This window comes from Aquarana catesbeiana, linkage group LG04, assembly GCF_042186555.1.
Source record: "Aquarana catesbeiana isolate 2022-GZ linkage group LG04, ASM4218655v1, whole genome shotgun sequence".
NCBI lineage: Eukaryota > Metazoa > Chordata > Amphibia > Anura > Ranidae > Aquarana > Aquarana catesbeiana.
In genome coordinates, this window is record NC_133327.1 from 265,164,580 (window position 1) to 265,184,772 (window position 20,193).

Genomic DNA, 20,193 nt, shown 5'->3' on the forward strand with positions numbered 1-20,193 from the left:
TTATTACAAATCCACAAGAAGTTTTTTCTGTACTTTGTATTTCTGGATTTTCAAAGGAATTGCCATTTGGGATCCACAAATTTCTTTTTTGGGATCCTTTCCTTATAAATGAGTAATATGAGAAAAAGCCAGTTTGAATTGAAAGACATATCCATATGGGGGAATTCATAACTGGTGTCATAGATACCTTTCAGAATTCCATCAGGGCACAGTACTGATCGTATCTGTGCTTGCGCCCTATTGATGCACCTGTCATAGACAGGTACATTATTCTTTCCATTTCTGCATTGAGTGCAGTGTACTACTTCACTCCCTCACCGGCCACTGTGCCCGCCACACTGGCAGGCGCCTGCCAAGGAGTTTATACAAGGGGTGGGCAGAGCCTGATTGGGACTTGAAAGAATAGTTCCCCATAAAATTCGACTTCTTTTTTGACTGACAGCGCATGGTAGTGGGCAGATCCTTAGCCAGTATTCAGCCTTCCAATCTGCCCACTGCTGTGTGCTGTCAATCAGAAGTAAAGCATACTTGATAGGAAACTAATCTAGCAGAGCCCATCAGTCCCTGGTCAATCAGCGAAAAGGCGAAAAGTAATTTCCCAAGTATGTGACATCAGCTGAGTCCCCAGCCTTTTTGTTTTCATTTAGTTTTTATCTGGTGAATCTCTCCAACAGATAAATGAGGTCAAAGATACAGCACTGTGCGGTAACAAAATAAGGTCCTCTGCACAGTCACTTTATATTTCATTGTGTAGACTGTATATGATTTTTATAGTTATTTATGTTTATGAACAGTCATTTTATGTTGATCAATTTTGGTTGAACGCAACACATTATTACTTCAATTGAGCTTGTTTTGAAAGGATATCTACTTAGTTGTTTGTTGCTCCATTTATTATTATTGTGTCACCATTCAATTTGTGTACGGATGCACGTTTTCTCTCTCTACAGCAGTAAATATAAAGAATATAAATATATATATAAATATAATATAAAAATCGAATGGCTTAGGAACTGTGCTACCTAAAGTTTTCCCATTGTTTGCCCCTACTAGTTCCAATTAGCAACAGCATGGTCTACTAGAGATTATGCTACAGTTAATAACCACTTAACTCTAATTTGTTTATTACAGGTACTTATATAGTATCATCAGTTTACGCATTGCTTTACATATATATTATACATTTGATTTGGTCCCTGCCCTTAAGGAGCTTACAATCTAAGGTCCCTAACTCACATTCATACATTAGGGCCAATTTTAGACAGGAGCCAATTAACCTACCAGGCTACCAGCATGTCTGTGGAGTGTGGGGGAAAACCCATGCAGGCACATGGAGAAAATGCAAACCCCATGCAGGTGGTTTTGTGGTTGGGATTTGAACCAATGTTCCTAATGCTGCTAGATGGAGATGCTAACCACTTGGCCACTATGCTGCCCATCATCATTAGCAAATACACTTCCTCATATACACTTCCCCATTGGATATGTGTTAACTACACTAACTTAGGATTCAGCACTGCTTGACCACTTGCGGACCGCCCTATAGTACTGTTACTGCTACAGGGTGGCAGCAGTGGGCAGAATAATGTATATTTGTGAATCCAGAATCCAGCGGCTAAATAGCCGATCGGATTACTTTTACCAGAAGGACTGGCGCCTGAGGGAAATTTCAACACCCGGATTATGGCATCTAGCTGCAGCCATAACCCCGGTATTAAATGTCAAAGTAATTACGTAAATTCTCAGTTAGGTGGTTGGCAAGTGGTCAACTCACCTGTATATGCAAATATAAGGTTAGCTCGACCTTGTACGTTTGAAACACCAATGAGAGTAGAAACCAGGAAGGTGTAATTATTTCCAGGTATCAGGCCTTCTATTGTATCAAAAGTTGTAGTCACAGTTCAACTGGAAAGTGAATCTCCCAGGATCTGGATGAAATATGAACTGGCATATCCTTCTTGTTTCTCCCAGCTCAGAGATATAGAAAAGGTTATAGAAAAGGTGGTGACATAGTCTACCCTTAGGTTCTTTACTACTGCAGGAACTATAAAGTGGAGAGAAATTATCTGTCATACATTTCGTTATTAGCTAATTCAAAGTTCCCCCACCTTTTTTATTTTGTGAAGGAATGGTTCACATTTTGTAAGCTTTTGCTACAATATGTGAACCAGAAGGGCACATTTCCCTTCTGATTCCTGTGACACCAGGGCAACAAATGTGTGAAATAGGAGATTTTAGGGAGATAATTTCCAAATGTCCAATCTTTCTCACTAGAACAGGAAATTAAGGGAAATTATTCCTGTGGGCACAAAGGCAGCAAGGACATCTAGCAGAGGCTTTAGCTCTTTCCTACTTTAACCAATATTTTGAAAAATCCCACTTACAAAGTTGTCACTGAAAAGGTGTCCCTGTTGTAAGATTCCCCCTCCAGTGGCGTAGCGTGGGTTGTCAGCACCCGGGGCAAGGCAAGTAATTTGCGCCCCTAACCTGCGGACTTTTAGCTATCCCTGAGTCCCTTCAAATACAATAGTACTGACCTACCTGATTCCTATACTGACCACTACACTACATTGTCCACTACACTGACCACTATACTATACTGACCACTATACTGTCTACTATATTACACTTACCACTACACTGACCACTACACTGTCCACTATACTGACCACCATACTACACTGTCCACTATACTGACCACTATACTACACTACACTGTCCACTATACTACACTGTCCACTATACTACATTACACTGACCACTATACTACACTACACTTGACCACCATACTACACTGACCACTATACTACACTACACTTGACCACCATACTACACTGACCACTATACTACACTATACTGAGCACCATACTACACTGTCCACTATACTACACTACACTGTCCACTATACTGACCACCATACTACACTGTCCACTATACTACACTGTCCACTATACTACACTATACTGACCACCATACTACACTGACCACTATACTACACTATACTGACCACCATACTACACTACACTGTCCACTATACTACACTATACTGACCACCATACTACACTGTCCACTATACTACACTATACTGACCACCATACTACACTGACCACTATACTACACTGTCCACTATACTACACTGACCACTATACTACACTATACTGACCACCATACTACACTGTCCACTATACTACACTATACTGACCACCATACTACACTGTCCACTATACTACACTGACCACTATACTACACTATACTGACCACCATACTACACTGACCACTATACTACACTACACTGGCCACTATACTACACTGTCCACTATACTACACTGTCCACTATACTACACTGACCACTATACTACACTGACCACCATACTACACTGTCCACTATACTACACTGACCACTATACTACACTGACCACCATACTACACTGTCCACTACACTATACTGTCCACTATACTACACTGACCACTATACTACACTGTCCACTACACTAACCACTACACTACACTGTCCACTATACTACACTACACTGACCACTATACTACACTACACTGACCACCATACTACACTGTCCACTATACTACACTGACCACTATACTGCACTATACTGTCCACTATAGTACACTGTCCACTATACTGTACTGTCCACTACACTAACCACTACACTGTCCACTATACTACACTACACTGACCACCATACTACACTGTCCACTATACTACACTGACCACTATACTACACTATACTGTCCACTATAGTACACTGTCCACTATACTGTACTGTCCACTACACTGTCCACTATACTACACTATACTGACCACCATACTACACTGTCCACTATACTACACTGACCACTATACTACACTACACTGACCACCATACTACACTGTCCACTATACTACACTGACCACTATACTACACTACACTGACCACCATACTACACTGTCCACTATACTACACTATACTGACCACCATATTACACTGTCCACTATACTACACTGTCCACTATACTACACTGACCACCATACTATACTGACCACCATACTACACTGTCCACTATACTACACTGACCACTATACTACACTGTCCACTATACTATACTGTCCACTATACTACACTGACCACTATACTACACTGTCCACTACACTAACCACTATACTACACTACACTGACCACTATACTACACTACACTGACCACCATACTACACTGTCCACTATACTACACTGACCACCATACTACACTGTCCACTATACTACACTGTCCACTACACTACACTGACCACTATACTACACTGACCACTATACTATACTGTCCACTATACTACACTGACCACCATACTACACTGTCCACTATGCTACACTATACTGTCCACTATACTGTACTGTCCACTACACTAACCACTACACTGTCCACTATACTACACTATACTGACCACCATACTACACTGTCCACTATACTACACTGACCACTATACTACACTATACTGTCCACTATAGTACACTGTCCACTATACTGTACTGTCCACTACACTAACCACTACACTGTCCACTATACTACACTACACTGACCACCATACTACACTGTCCACTATACTACACTGACCACTATACTACACTATACTGTCCACTATAGTACACTGTCCACTATACTGTACTGTCCACTACACTGTCCACTATACTACACTATACTGACCACCATACTACAATGTCCACTATACTACACTGACCACTATACTACACTACACTAACCACCATACTACACTGTCCACTATACTACACTGACCACTATACTACACTACACTGACCACCATACTACACTGTCCACTATACTACACTATACTGACCACCATATTACACTGTCCACTATACTACACTGTCCACTATACTACACTGACCACCATACTACACTGACCACCATACTACACTGTCCACTATACTACACTGACCACTATACTACACTGTCCACTATACTATACTGTCCACTATACTACACTGACCACTATACTACACTGTCCACTACACTAACCACTATACTACACTACACTGACCACTATACTACACTACACTGACCACCATACTACACTGTCCACTATACTACACTGACCACCATACTACACTGTCCACTATACTACACTGTCCACTACACTACACTGACCACTATACTACACTGACCACTATACTATACTGTCCACTATACTACACTGACCACCATACTACACTGTCCACTATACTACACTATACTGTCCACTATACTGTACTGTCCACTACACTAACCACTACACTGTCCACTATACTACACTATACTGACCACCATACTACACTGTCCACTATACTACACTACACTGACCACTATACTACACTGACCACTATACTACACTACACTGACCACCATACTACACTGTCCACTATACTACACTGACCACCATACTACACTGACCACCATACTACACTATACTGTCCACTATACTACACTGTCCACTACACTAACCACTACACTACACTGTCCACTATACTACACTATACTGACCACCATACTACACTGTCCACTATACTATACTGTCCACTATACTACACTGACCACCATACTACACTGTCCACTATACTACACTATACTGTCCACTATACTGTACTGTCCACTACACTAACCACTACACTGTCCACTATACTACACTATACTGACCACCATACTACACTGTCCACTATACTACACTACACTGACCACTATACTACACTGACCACTAAATTACACTACACTGACCACCATACTACACTGTCCACTATACTACACTATACTGACCACCATACTACACTGACCACTATACTACACTACACTGACCACCATACTACACTGTCCACTATACTACACTGACCACCATACTACACTGACCACCATACTACACTATACTGTCCACTATACTACACTGTCCACTACACTAACCACTACACTACACCGTCCACTATTCTACACTATACTGACCACCATACTACACTGTCCACTATACTACACTGTCCACTACACTACACTGACCTCCATACTAAACTACACTATACTGACCACTATACTAACCAGTATACTATACTACACTAACCACTATACTGACCACCATACTACACTAACCACTATACTACACTACACTGTCCACTACACTAACCACCATACTAACCACTATACTACACTACACTGACCTCCATACTAAACTACACTATACTGACCACTATGCTAACCACTATACTATACTAACCACTATACTGACCACTATACTACACTGCCCCCCCATAGTGACCACCACACTGACCTCCATACTATACTACACTACACTGTCCTGCCTACAGTCTCTCTCTCGCCCCCCCCCAGCCAGTAACAAGACTCTCACTCACCTTCTTATCCTGGCTGCATCAATCCTGATGAGGAGGAGAACACAGCGGTGGCTCACATTCTTCTCTCCCCTGCGCTCTGCTTGCTGCCATGTTCAGTGTCCAGCGCCCTGTGATTGGGCGTATGGGGGGTCACGTGCGGAGGCGGGACTTCAGGAGCGATCGAGGACAGGCCAGCCCTACGCCTCACATGACCCCCCATACACCCAATCACAGGGCGCCGGACACTTAACATGGCGGCCGGAGCCCAGGGACACAGAATTAGAAATTAGGAGGAGGCAGCCAGTGACACATACTGGCGCCCCCCCAAATATCGCGCCCGGGGCCACGGCACCCCCTGCACCCCCCACGCTATGCCACTGTCCCCCTCTATTCCTGTTCTGGTGACAACTTTGTATTCTCCCTCACTTTCAGTACTTCTGCTGGTCACTAGGACAAATATTATGAATGCATTTCTCTACTGGAGATGCTTCAGCAATTAAAAAAAAAAATCTGACATGGTCACTAATACCTCATCAGTCTATCCAAAATAAATTTGGTTTAGATACACGTTTTAGAATTACAGAGCAAGGAATTCAGATGTCACTGGCTGAGAAAAGTATTTAGTGAGGTAAGGTATAATAAAATAAGGTGAAGCAATGTGGACACAAACATCTGATCATGTTCAGAATATACAAAAGTTGTAGCTCTTCTTCCCATGATAACATGTTTAAAATTAATACAGATTCACTTCACCTAACACAGTAGTAAATCAGGCCATTTAGGCAAACAATCGTTCTTCATAAATTTAGGCCAAAATGTATACTGCTACATTCCTTTGGTAAAAAAAAAAAAAACAAAAACAAATCAGTGTTTATTATTTAGTCTGTGTGAAAGTTATAGAGTCTACAAATTATAGTATATATATTTAAAAAACGATCAATCCTGATGTAATGAAAGCCTCTCTCATTTCTTGAGGCTCTAAAATACAAGGACAGTACAAATATCCCCCAAATGACCTCTTTTTGAAAAGTTGACAGTCCAAGGTATTTAGTAAGAAGAATGGCAAGTTTTTTGTAGGTGTAGAATGCTATTGTGCTACCACTTACGGTAATATAAGAAATAGGAAGCAGCTGCTCACAACTTAACAATGGGGGTTATTTTAGAAAGGCAAATCCACTTTGTACTACAAGTACACTGCAAGTGCACTAAAAGTGTACTTGGAAGTGCAGTTGCTGCAAATCTGAGGGGTAGATCTGAAATGAGGGGAAGCTCTGCTGATTTTAGCATCCAATCATGTACAAGCTAAAATGCTGTTTTTTTTATTTTACTTGCATGTCCCCATCGGATCTACAGCGACTGCACTTCCAAGTGCACTTTCAGTGCACTTTCAAGTGCACTTGCAGTGCACTTGTAGTGCAAAATGGATTTGCCTTTCGTAAATAACCCCCAATGCGTCCCCATATCTAAAAATGCAATTGTTTACAAATTTGAAGTGGCGCCATGCTTCAAAATTACAAGAATAATATAACTACATTAAGACTTGCAAACAGTAATATTACATGTGTCTCATCTCTAAAGGTAGAAATTGAATATTTGTTTTTAATGGACACTATTATATGAAAATCAAGTCAGTAAATTTGATTGTTTTTTTCACTTTACCACTGTATTGATTAATGTTTAATCTATTTTTGCTGATTTGCACATTTTTGCACAATTTTTTCATTATTTGCAGCACTGGTGTTTTTGGCTACAATACCCAGTAGGAGTACTACATTAATGTAGGGTTGAGATAAGACATAAGAATATTATATCTGTTTGTGTTATTTTGCAAACCTTAATGAGAAGTTTGTTGCGGAACTGGAACATGGTGTGTTTTTTGAAGTTGTAATTTTTTGTCGCAATTTTTGGGAAAATTAAGAAATTAAATAAAATGTGTTTTTTTTCACAATCTTTTTTTTACACACTGTCAACATTATTAACAAAACCAGAGACCAGGAAGGTGTACTAATTTCCAGGTGTCAGGCCTTCTAGTATATAAGAAGTTGAAGGGACAGTTCTAACAAAAGTTGATATGTGTGTGGCCTGCATAAAGCTTGATACTCACGTGTATAGTTAGCTATTACTGAGCTGTTGCCTTGGATATTATTAACAAAGGTAGAGACAAGGAAGGTGTAATAATTTCCAGGTGTCAGGCCTTCAATAATCTCAAAAGTTGTGGTTACATTGCTATTGAAAGATGGCTCTCCCAGGATCTGAATGAAATAAAAGATGGCATTTCCATCTGGTTTCTCCCAGCGCAGAGATATAGAAGTGGTGGTGATATTCTCTGTGTTCAGGTTCTTCACAACCTCAGGTACTACAAAGTAGACAGAAAATGGAATGATATTACAGAAAACCCCATTTCCAAGGATGTGACTGACTAAATTATATTTACCACAACCATTAGGAGGAATGTATGCCATTTTACACATGGATACTAATCACTTCCGGACTGGCTCACGCCGATATATGTATATGAAGAGAAATATTGTTGCTAGCTACCATAACCCCGGTATCCTCTTCTTCAGTGAGCGGTCCAGTTTCAGATAAAAGTGGCGGGAGAGGGCCCCCCTCCTGCCGCTCTCCGGTGCCCTCCGCCACTTACCGGAGCCGCGGGCAGCGACAGAGGCAATTGGGTCCTTTTCCGCGTGTGGTATGGAGCTGAGTGAGGGGAAGATGGCCCCACCCAGCTCCATACCAGATGAAGGCTCGTTAGCCGAAACATGTTGGGTGGACCCCTTACGATCACCGCGACTGATACATTTTGAGCTGTTTTACGATCTCCTATCATGTGAGTGTCCCTTTTATTATTTTAATAAATGAATGTTTTTTTAAACGATATCATGCCATGTGAGCTTTATTTCTCTCATGGTATCTAAAAACATCCGGTTGGCCTGTTGAAACGTCTGGACGGTCAAAGCTGTGACGAGATCCTTCCTCCCCCCCCCATCTGAAGCTGAGGATACCTGATGATCCATCTCGCCAGCCCTGGCAGCTAAATAAGCTTTCTGAGACTTGTAAGACGTATGTCTTCTCAAGTCACCTGTTTCCGGTAAGCCTCCTCTGATGCTCCGGTGATGGTCCTGTCACATATTTAGACGTTTCATTCATTTGGTGTTCTATTTTTTCCATCTACCAGAAGCTTTCCATTGTTGTTTTCATCAGTTAACCCTCAGAGACTTTTGGTGGTGGTTTTTGATTTTTACTAGGAACACAATTCTCAACATCTATGGACTTTTTTGGTTGATTTTTTACCTATTTATAATTTGTTTCTGTTACCACATTGTTTTTTCACTGGTTTATTATAATCACAATATTTTACATGTTATTGTGTAGCACTCAGTGCACTTTTGATTGTATTCAGTTACTCTTATGCAATTTTGAATTATTTTAGCCCATTTGCTGGCCATTCAGAGATGGCTCGAGCCTAGTTCACTGTATTTTTCACTTCATAATATTTACACACACAGCGCTACACTATATATTTTCTATTTACCAGCTCCATACCATTGCAGGGTGGAAGCGACGTCAAAACGTCACTTCCGCCCATAGCTCTTAAAGGGACTTTTTTTTCTTTTAAACAACATTTTTTGTATTGCATTTTAGTGTAAATATGAGATCTGAGGTCTTTTTGACCCCAGATCTCATATTTCAGAGGTTAAGAGGTCCTGTTATGCTTATTTTCTATTGCAAGGGATGTTTACATTCCTTGTAATAGAAATAAAAGTGACACAATATTTTTTTTTTAAAAGAACAGTGTAAAAATAAAAAATAAATAGTAAAATAAATAAGAAAAAAAAGAAAGAATTTTTTTAACGTGCTCCGTCCTGCCGAGCTTGCGTGCAGAAGCAAACACATACGTGAGTAGTGCCCACATATGAAAACAGTGTTCAAACCACACATGTGAGGTATCACCGTAATCGTTAGAGCGAGAGCAATAATTCTGTCCCTAGACCTCCTCTGTAACTCAAAACATGCAACCTGTAGAATTTTTTAAACATTGCGTAAGGAGATTTTTAAGGGTAAGAGTTTATCACCATTCCACGAGAGGGCGTAATTTTGAATGACATGTTGGGTATCAATTTACTCAGCGTAACATCATCTTTCACAATATAAAAAAAAAAAAAATGGGCTAACTTTACTGTTGTCTTATTTTTTAATGCAATAAAGTGTATTTTTTCCAAAAAAAGTGCGCTTGTAAGACCAATGCGCAAATACGGAGTGACAGAAAGTATTGCAACAACCGCCATTTTATTCTCTAGGGTGTTAGAAAAAAAAAACAATATATAATGTTTGGGGGTTCTAAGTAATTTTCTAGCAAAAAAAAAAAAAATGATTTTAACTTGTAAACACCAAATCTCAGAAAGAGGCTCGGCCCTTAAGTGGCTAAGCACTGTGTACATGTCTGTGTCTGTGTACATGTGTGTGTTTGTGTGTGAATGTCTACTAGTCTGTGGCTGTGTATGTATGTGTGTGTGAATGTGTACATGTCTGTGTTTGTGTGTGTGTACATGTGTGTGTACATGTCTGTGAACATGTGTGTGTGTCTGTGAACATGTGTGTGTGTCTGTGTACATGTGTGTGTGTCTGTGTGAATGTGTGTGTGTCTGTTTGCATATATGTTTGTCTGTGTATATGTGTGTGTCATATATACACATGTGAGAGGACTGAGACCGTACAGGTGTTAATGGGCTGCGTGCATACAGGTGTGAGGGGAGCTGCGAATGTACAGGTGTGAGGGGGGCTGCATGCATACAGGTGTGAGGGGAGCTGCGAATGTACAGGTGTGAGGGGGGCTGCATGCATACAGGTGTGAGGGGAGCTGCGAGCGTACAGGTGTGAGGGGGGCTGCGAGCATACAGGTGTGAGGGGGGCTGCGAGCGTACAGGTGTGAGGGGGGCTGCGAGCGTACAGGTGTGAGGGGGGCTGCGAGCGTACAGGTGTGAGGGGGCTGAGAGCAAACAGGTGTGAGGGGGGCTGCAAGCATACAGATGTGAAGGGGGGCTGCGAGCGTACAGGTGTGAGGGGGCTGAGAGCATACAGGTGTGAGGGGGTTGAGAGAGTACAAGTGAGAGGGGGGCTGCGAGCGTACAGGTGTGAGGGGGGCTGAGTGCATACAACTGTGAGGGGGGCTGAGAGCGTACAGGTGTGAAGGGTGGCTGCGAGCACACATTTGTGAGGGAGGCTGAGAGCATACAGGTGTGAGGGGGGGCTGAGAGCATACAAGTGTGAGGGGGGCTGCGAGTATATAGGTGTGAGGGGGGCTGCGAGCATACAGGTGTAAGGGGGGTGCGAGCGTACAGGTGTGAAGGGGGCTTCGAGCATATAGGTGTGAGGGGGCTGCAAGAGTATAGGTGTGAGGGGGGCGGCGAGCATATAGGTGTGAGGGGGGCTGCAAGCATACAGGTGTGAGGGGGCTGCGAGCCTACAGGTGTAAGGGGCCTGTGAGTGTACAGTAGTGAGGGGGGCTGCAAGCATACAGGTGTGAGGGGGGGCTGCGAGCGTACAGGTGTGAGGGGGCTAAGAGCATACAGGTGTGAGGGAGCTGAGAGCGTACAGATGTGAGGGGTGCTGCGAGTGTACAGGTGTTAAGGGGGCTGCGAGTGTACAGGTCTGAGGGGGGCTGCGAGCATACAGGTGTGAGGGGGGCTGCAAGCGTACAGGTGTAAGGGGGGCTATGATCGTACAGGTGTGTGGGGGCTGAGAGCGTACAAGTGTGAGGGGGCTGATAGCATACAAGTGTGAGGAGGGGCTGCGAGCGTACAGGTGTGGGGGGGGCTGCAAGCGTACAGGTGTGAGGGGGGCTGCGCGCGTACAGCTGCTGGATTGGGGTGTCTCTTTTGGGCAAAATATAATTTCCTACTGTTAAACCATAAAAGCACTGATGACCTATAATACACTGTGCATTTTCATACATGACGTTGTATGAGTGTTAAATGAAAAGTGTGTGCACTGAAGCGCTTAGTGGGATGGCTAGTGGGTGGATTTGGTGGGACGGCTAGTGGGCAGGCCCTGGGGAATGTTGGTGGTCAGGCCGGGGGGGGGGGGGGGGGGCAGGCCTAAAGTTTCTGATGGCTGCCCTGATCCTGTCCACAATTCAATCCAAATCTAAACAAAAACAATATTTTGGATTTAATTACACTTTCACCATTGCATAATGACTTTCCTAAATTTGTCGTGGGCATCCATGCTTTAGTGGCCTCTGATCATGGAAAGGGTTTATGATCCCCTACAGAATCTAAACTCACACGGTCATTAGCATCTCCACAAAAAACTACCTTTGAATAACAATTGATCACACCACTCAAAAAGTGGTATTTTAGGTTTTAGTTAGAAATTGCATATATTAACAGAGACCAGGAAGGTGTAAAAGTTTCCAGGTATCAGGCATTTAATTGTATCATTTGTTGTAGTTGACATTTGTTGTAGAACTGTTGAGGTCATATACATGCACATATACAAACCCATCGGGGGCTTCTAAGCACAAAAAAGAATATTGCACTACACATGCTACATGTCACCACACACGCTGGCATGAGAACAATAATTCTAGGCCCACTATTTACAGTTAACTCTAAACTGATGACCTGTAGGGGCTTTCAAAGAGTTGCCTATGGAAAATTTAGAGTATTAAAATTTGTTATCATTTCATTGGTGCATGCAATTTTAAGGCGTGACATGTCAGGTATCTATTCACTCAGCACAACCGGACTGTTTATATTTTACCAAAAATTGAGTAATATATGCGTGCTCTAAAATGAACTGTATTTTACACTGAAATGTTGCGCATGATAAACTATTGTGCTAATATCTTAAGAAATTAAAAATTGAAGCTAACCCAATTTTTTCTCTATGATGTCTGCTTTGTCCTTTATAGAGTAATAAAAGAGGTGTTAACACGTTTCAGTGATCAGATTCTTTATTACTCCAGGCTCTAGAATGTATTATGTAGACATAATGCATAACAACAGGATGAATATGTTAAATTTATTACTATCCTTAATATGAACCTATTAAATTCTATATAAACTATACTCACTTGTGTAGGCAGAAATTGAATTAATTTTTCCTGGAACATTATTAGCAGTAATTAAAAAGACCAAGAAGGTGTAATAATTTCCAGGTGTCAGGTTTTCAATAATGACTGAAGTGGTAGTTACATTCTTGGTAAAATTTGGCTTTTGGAGGATCTGGATAAAATAAGAACTGATTTTCCCATCTGGTATGCTCCAACTCAGAGCTATAGAGGTGGTAGAGACATTCTCTATTTTCAGGTTCATCACAGCTTCAGGTTCTAGAAATGGAGAAAAAAAAATAACTTCTATTTAATCCATATATTAAAAAGTGTTGATTATAAAATATGCTAATACATTGGGGTGTGAAACTTAGCTAATCAGCTTTTACATTTTCATTTTGTAAGCTGCGTGAGAAAAATTAGAGATAGAAGCTGATGGACAATGGCATTAGTTGAGATAGAACACTTTTTTATTAATTCTCCCTATAGAGTATAGCATTCATTACAGACAATTCAGTGTATTTTATTGTCGAAGTACCAGGTTATGAGTTATCGATTAGGTTGACATTTTGTGTTCATTTTAGGAGTTTGTTTAATGTTTCAGGTTATTGTTTGGGATCAGGATTGGGATAAAAGAAAATATTTATTCAAACCCCTTCCTTCAATCCAAAACATTGTAGTGGAATAAAAAAAAATCCTTTAGATAAGATCCCAGGAAATGCTAAGTACCTAAAATCTCTCGAGAAGATACTCCCAGACCGTTCTGCAGAATTATCTTGTGGCACAATATATGAAATCTGTGATAGCGCTGCTTGTGAAACTTATTAATAAATGTGACTATACAAACGTGAAATACGTATTTAAGTATCCGTGTCAATAAATAAAGTGCCAAACAATCAATAAGCGCACACAGTTAATAAAGAGTCCATATGAGATAAAATAAATAAATAAAAATCTTCTTATAGAAGGTGCACATAAAACTTCTCAGTGAAAACCGTGCTTCACAACTGACTTCACTCCGTGACTTGTGCTCCCTTCACCGGGTGCAATGCAAGCTCACAGCATAGTAATGCGTGTAAATCCCACCGCCAGGCTCCACCTCAAGGTGTTGGGATTTACAAGCATTACATGAGATCTGCTGGACTGTGTTTTTATGCTGTATTATATTTAAATAAATGTGAGTGCATTATGTGAAGCTGCAAGAAGCATTCTTGATTTTTATGTCGTTTTGGAGCTGCTGGAGAGCCATGTGGAGCCACTTTTAAAGGAAAATAGGGATGACCCCGTTACATTCGACTCAAACATCGGGTTTTCACCTGTTCGCCGAATTTACAACATTATGGGGCGTTCGCTGCAAATTCGAGCGCCGCGGAACACCCCATAATGCACTGCGAGATGGCAGTGCATTAGCCTCTTATGATTGGCCAAAGCATGCACCTGACCTGCATGCTTTGGCCAATCACAGCGCGCACTGCTGATAGCCCTCTGAGCCATGATTTGGACAATCATGGCTCAGAGGGCTAAGTCCACGCCCCACACTATATAAGGCTGCTGCTTACACGGCAGCCACATATAGTGTAATGAATGAAGAGAGATTAGGCAGCTTAGTTAGTGGTGTGCAGGCAGTGTATTTGATATATATACAGTGAGGACGGAAAGTATTCAGACCCCCTTAAATTTTCTCACTCTTTGTTATATTGCAGCCATTTGCTAAAATCATTTAAGTTCATTTTTTTCCTCATTAATGTAAACACAGCACCCCATATTGACAGAAAAACACAGAATTGTTGACATTTTTGCAGATTTATTAAAAAAGAAAAACTGAAATATCACATGGTCCTATGTATTCAGACCCTTTGTTGTGACACTTAACTCAGGTGCTGTCCATTTCTTCTGATCATCCTTGAGATGGTTCTGCCTGCATTTGAGTCCAGCTGTGTTTGATTATACTAATTGGACTTAAATAGGAAAGCCGCACACCTGTCTATATAAGACCTTACTGCTCACAGTGCATGTCAGAGCAAATGAGAATCATGAGGTCAAATGAACTGCCTGAAGAGCTCAGAGACAGAATTGCGGCAAGGCACAGATCTGGCCAAGGTTACAAAAAAATTTCTGCTGCACTTAAGGTTCCTAAGAGCACAGTGGCTTCCATAATCCTTAATCGGAAGACGTTTGGGACGACCAGAACCCTTCCTAGAGCTGGCCGTCCGGCCAAACTGAGCTATCGGGGGAGAAGAGCCTTGGTGAGAGAGGTAAAGAAGAACCCAACGATTACTGTGGCTGAGCTCCAGAGATGCAGTGGGGAGATGGGAGAAAGTTGTAGAAAGTCAACCATCACTGCAGCCCTCCACCAGTCGGGGCTTTATGGCAGAGTGGCCAGACGGAAGCCTCTCCTCAGTGCAAGGCACATGAAAGCCGCATGGAGTTTGCTAAAAAAACACCTGAAGGACTCCAAGATGGTGAGAAATAAGTTTCTTTGGTTTGATGAGACCAAGATAGAACTTTTTGGCCTTAATTCTAAGCGTCCCAACAGTGAAGCATGGTGGTGGCAGCATCATGCTGGGGGGTGTTTTTCAGCTGCAGGGACAGGACGACTGGTTGCAATTGAGGGAAAGATGAATGCGGCCAAGTACAGGGATATCCTGGACGAAAACCTTCTCCAGAGTGCTCAGGACCTCAGACTTGGCCGAAGGTTTACCTTCCAACAAGACAATGACCCTAAGCACACAGCTAAAATAACGAAGCAGTGGCTTTACAACAACTCCGTGACTGTTCTTGAATGGCCCAGCCAGAGCCCTGACTTAAACCCAATTGAGCATCTCTGGAGAGACCTAAAAATGGCTGTCCACCAACGTTTACCATCCAACCTGACAGAACTGGAGAGGATCTGCAAGAAGGAATGGCAGAGGATTCCCAAATCCAGGTGTGAAAAACTTGTTGCATCTTTCCCAAAAAGACTCATGGCTGTATTAGATCAAAAGGGTGCTTCTACTAAATACTGAGCAAAGGGTCTGAATACTTAGGACCATGTGATATTTCAGTTTTTCTTTTTTAATAAATCTGCAAAAATGTCAACAATTCTGTGTTTTTCTGTCAATATGGGGTGCAGTGTGTACATTAATGAGGCAAAAAAATGAACTTAAATGATTTTGGCAAATGGCTGCAATATAATAGAGTGAAAAAATTAGGGGGGTCTGAATAATTTCTGTCCTCACTGTTTATATACAGCCTAATATATATATATATATATATATATATATATATATATATATATATATATATACACTCTGCATTTAGTGTAGATTAGATATTCAGTGTAGAATCTATATTCAGTCAGTACAGGCAGTGTATTTGATATACATACAAATATACATATATATATATATATATATATATATATATATATATATATATATATACAGTTGCAATAAAAAGTATGTGAACCCTTTAGGAATGATATGGAGTTCTGCACAAATTGGTCATGAAATGTGATCTGATCTTCATCTAAGTCACAACAATAGACAATCACAGTCTGCTTAAACTGATAACACACAAAGAATTAAATGTGACCATGTTTTTATTGAACACACTATTTAAACATTCACAGTGCAGGTGAAAAAAGTATGTGAACCCTTGGATTTAATAACTGGTTGAACCTCCTTTGGCAGCAATAACTTCAACCAAACGTTTCCTGTAGTTGCAGATAAGACGTGCACAACGGTCAGGAGTAATTCTTGACCATTCCTCTTTACAGAACTGTTTTAGTTCAGCAATATTCTTGGGATGTCCGATGTGAATCGGTTTCTTGAGGTCATGCCCCAGCATCTCAATCGGGTTGAGGTCAGAACTCTGACTGGGCCACTCCAGAAGGCGTATTTTCTTCTGTTTAAGCCATTCTGTTGTTGATTAACTTCTATGCTTTGGGTCGTTGTCTTGTTGCAACACCCATCTTCTATTGCCATTGTCTATTGTTGTGACTTAGATGAAGATCAGATCACATTTTATGACCAATTTGTGCAGAAATCCATATCATTCCAAAAGGGTTCACATAATTTTTATTGCAACTGTGTGTGTATATACGCCAATTTTTTTTTTTTTTAAATGGCATGGGGGGCCCCCAAAATCCATACCAGACCTTTATCCGAGCACGCAATCTGGCGGGCCGCAGGAAAATGCAGGGACCAGAGAGTACCCCCCCTCCTGAACCATACCAGGCCACATGCCCTCAACATGGGCAGGGTGTTTTGGGGTCCCTCCCAAAGCACCTTGTTCCCATGTTGATAGGGACTAGGGCCTCATCCCCACAACCCTTGCCCGGTGGTTGTGGGGGCCTGCGGGCGGGGGACTTATCAGAATCTGGAAGCCCTCTTTAACAAGGGGGCCCAAAGATCCTGCCCCTCCTATGTGAATGGGTAGGGTTACATTGTACCCCTACCCATTCACCAAAAAAAACTGTCAAAAAAGTAAAAATGACAGGAGACAGTTTTGGACAATTCCTTTATTTAAAAAAAAAAGTGTCCTGCGATGTCCATCCATCTTCAATCGCGGCGCCGATGGTCCCGGAAGAAAAATTTGGAAAAACTCTGCCTCCGTGGGAGGCGTCCCCACGACTGCCGTCTTTTTGCTTTGACAGCTTTTATATAGTCAAGGGTGGGGCCACCCGGTGATGTAAATGGGTGACTCCACCCCCTCCGACTTCACATGACATAAAGGGGCTTCCAGATTCAGATAAGCCCCCCGCCTGCAGACCCCCACAACCACTGGGCAAGGGTTGTGGGAATGAGGCCCTTGTCCCCATTAACATGGGGACAAGGTGCTTTGGGGGGAAACCCAAAAACCCAAAGCACCCTCCCCATGTTGAGGGCATGTGGCCTGGTATGGTTCAGGAGGGGGGCGGCGTGCTCCTGTCCCCCCTTTTCCTGTGGCCTGCCAGGTTGCATGCTCGGATAAGGGTCTGGTATGGATTTCGGGGGGACCCCACACCATTTTTTTTATTTTGGAGTTGGGTTCCCCTTAAAATCCATACCAGACCTGAAGAGCATGGTAGGGATTTTTGAGGGGGACCCCCACAGTTTCCCTTAATATCCATAACAGACCTGAAGGGCCTGGTATGGGTTTTGGGGGGACCCCCGTGACATTTTTTTAAACTTTGGCATGAGGTTCCCCTTAATATCCATACCAGATTTTTTTTATTGATTTTTTTATGTATATTGCCGGGACCCAGCAATACATTACAGCCGCAAGCAATTTTACATGACATTTTTTCCTTTAGAAATGTCATTTTGCTGCGGGACTGTTATAGACATGGGAAAGATGCGCTACTTTACAGGCAGACTAAGGGGACCCCCATGCACAATATTTAAAGCAATATATCCTTTTTATTGTTTGCATGATATTTAAAGTAATAATTTAATTTTTATTGTTTTCACCTTAAGTATTATTAAAATCACTGCTCCTGAAAAAAACAGACATTTTTAAAAACTTTTTTGCATTGATACATGTCCCCTGAGGCAGTACCCGGGTCCCCATAAACTTTTTATGGCAATAACTTGCATATGTACCTTTAAAATGAGCACTTTTGATTTTTCATGTTTGTGTCCCATAAACTTTAATGGTGTTCGTGTGTTAGCACTGATTTTTTGCCTGTTCGTATGTTCTGCTGCGAACCGAACTGGGGGGTGTTCGGCCCATCCCTAAAGGAGAATCATACTGTGTTCAGAGCGAGTTGGATCCTGTTAGGGTCAAAGAAGGAGGTGAGCTTGCACTGCACCCGGTGAAGGGAGCACAAGTCACGGAGTGGAGTTAATTGAGAGTTGTCAATCATAGTTTTCATGTTTGTATAGTCACATTTATTATTCAGTTTCATAAGCAGTGCTATCACATAGATTTCATATATTGTATTGCTGTAGATGTGGGAACACATAGGTGATAGCAGCGGCTTTTTTTAGAAACATTTTTTTTCACTAGGTGGCAGCGCGCAACTATTTGATTTTTTTGTTTATTATCTTGTGACAGCATTCCACAGGATCTCGTTGGAAGGACGGTGACCTCACCCCCTGCAGTATGGAAGCTGGGGGATGGTAAATATATTTAGTAACCTTTCAGCAGTTTTGACACAGGGTGGGCTATAAATAAATAAGTGAACCTTTTTTTTGTAGCAGATTGTCCGCTTTAAAGTTATTGGTGATGAAATGTTATGTGGAAAAAATGCAAGAATGATGCTCATACATTAAACACAAAATTACAGATTTCAAAAACCAGATACTAAAATGCAATGTGTTATAAACATAACTCTTTGTATTTCACCATACTGTCTAAATAACTCACGTAAAAATGCAGATATAATTACGATCTCTCCTTGCACAGTAAAATCACCAACAAGAGCAGAGACCAGAAAGGTGTAATTTCCAGGTGTCAGGCCTTCTATTGTGTCAAAGGTTGAAGTCACATTCTTATTGAAAGCTGGCTCTTCCAGGATCTGGATAAAATAGGAACTGGCATTTCCATCTGGTTTGTCCCAACTCAGAGATACAGAAGTGGCGGTGACATTCATCATTGTCAGGTTCTTTACAATTCCAGGTTCTAAAAAGAGGGCAAAAATTACATTTCTATCTAATCCATGTATTAAAAAGTGTTGATTATAAATAGGCTGTAAAATCGAGGAGATGTGGTCAAGAGTGGAAGGCACTGCCAATAAGACATTGGTGGAAATTAATAAAACGTGCCTTTGTCTTAACTGGAACTTAGCCAATTAACTTTTAAATTTAAATTTTCTAAACT

General features: G+C 41.6%; 1 protein-coding gene across 1 annotated transcript in view; it reads right to left on the reverse strand.

Annotated features, from left to right (window-relative positions):
* The window catches only part of LOC141141228 (tenascin-X-like), a 167,616-nt gene that overhangs the window by 127,797 nt on the left and 19,626 nt on the right, over positions 1 to 20,193 (reverse strand). Inside the window, exons 10-12 of the mRNA XM_073628914.1 lie at positions 19,741 to 19,995; positions 13,435 to 13,689; positions 8,461 to 8,712 (exon numbers count right to left, since the gene is read on the reverse strand). Coding sequence (XP_073485015.1) covers positions 8,461 to 8,712; positions 13,435 to 13,689; positions 19,741 to 19,995 — 762 coding nt within the window. The remainder of the gene's footprint in view (positions 1 to 8,460; positions 8,713 to 13,434; positions 13,690 to 19,740; positions 19,996 to 20,193) is intronic.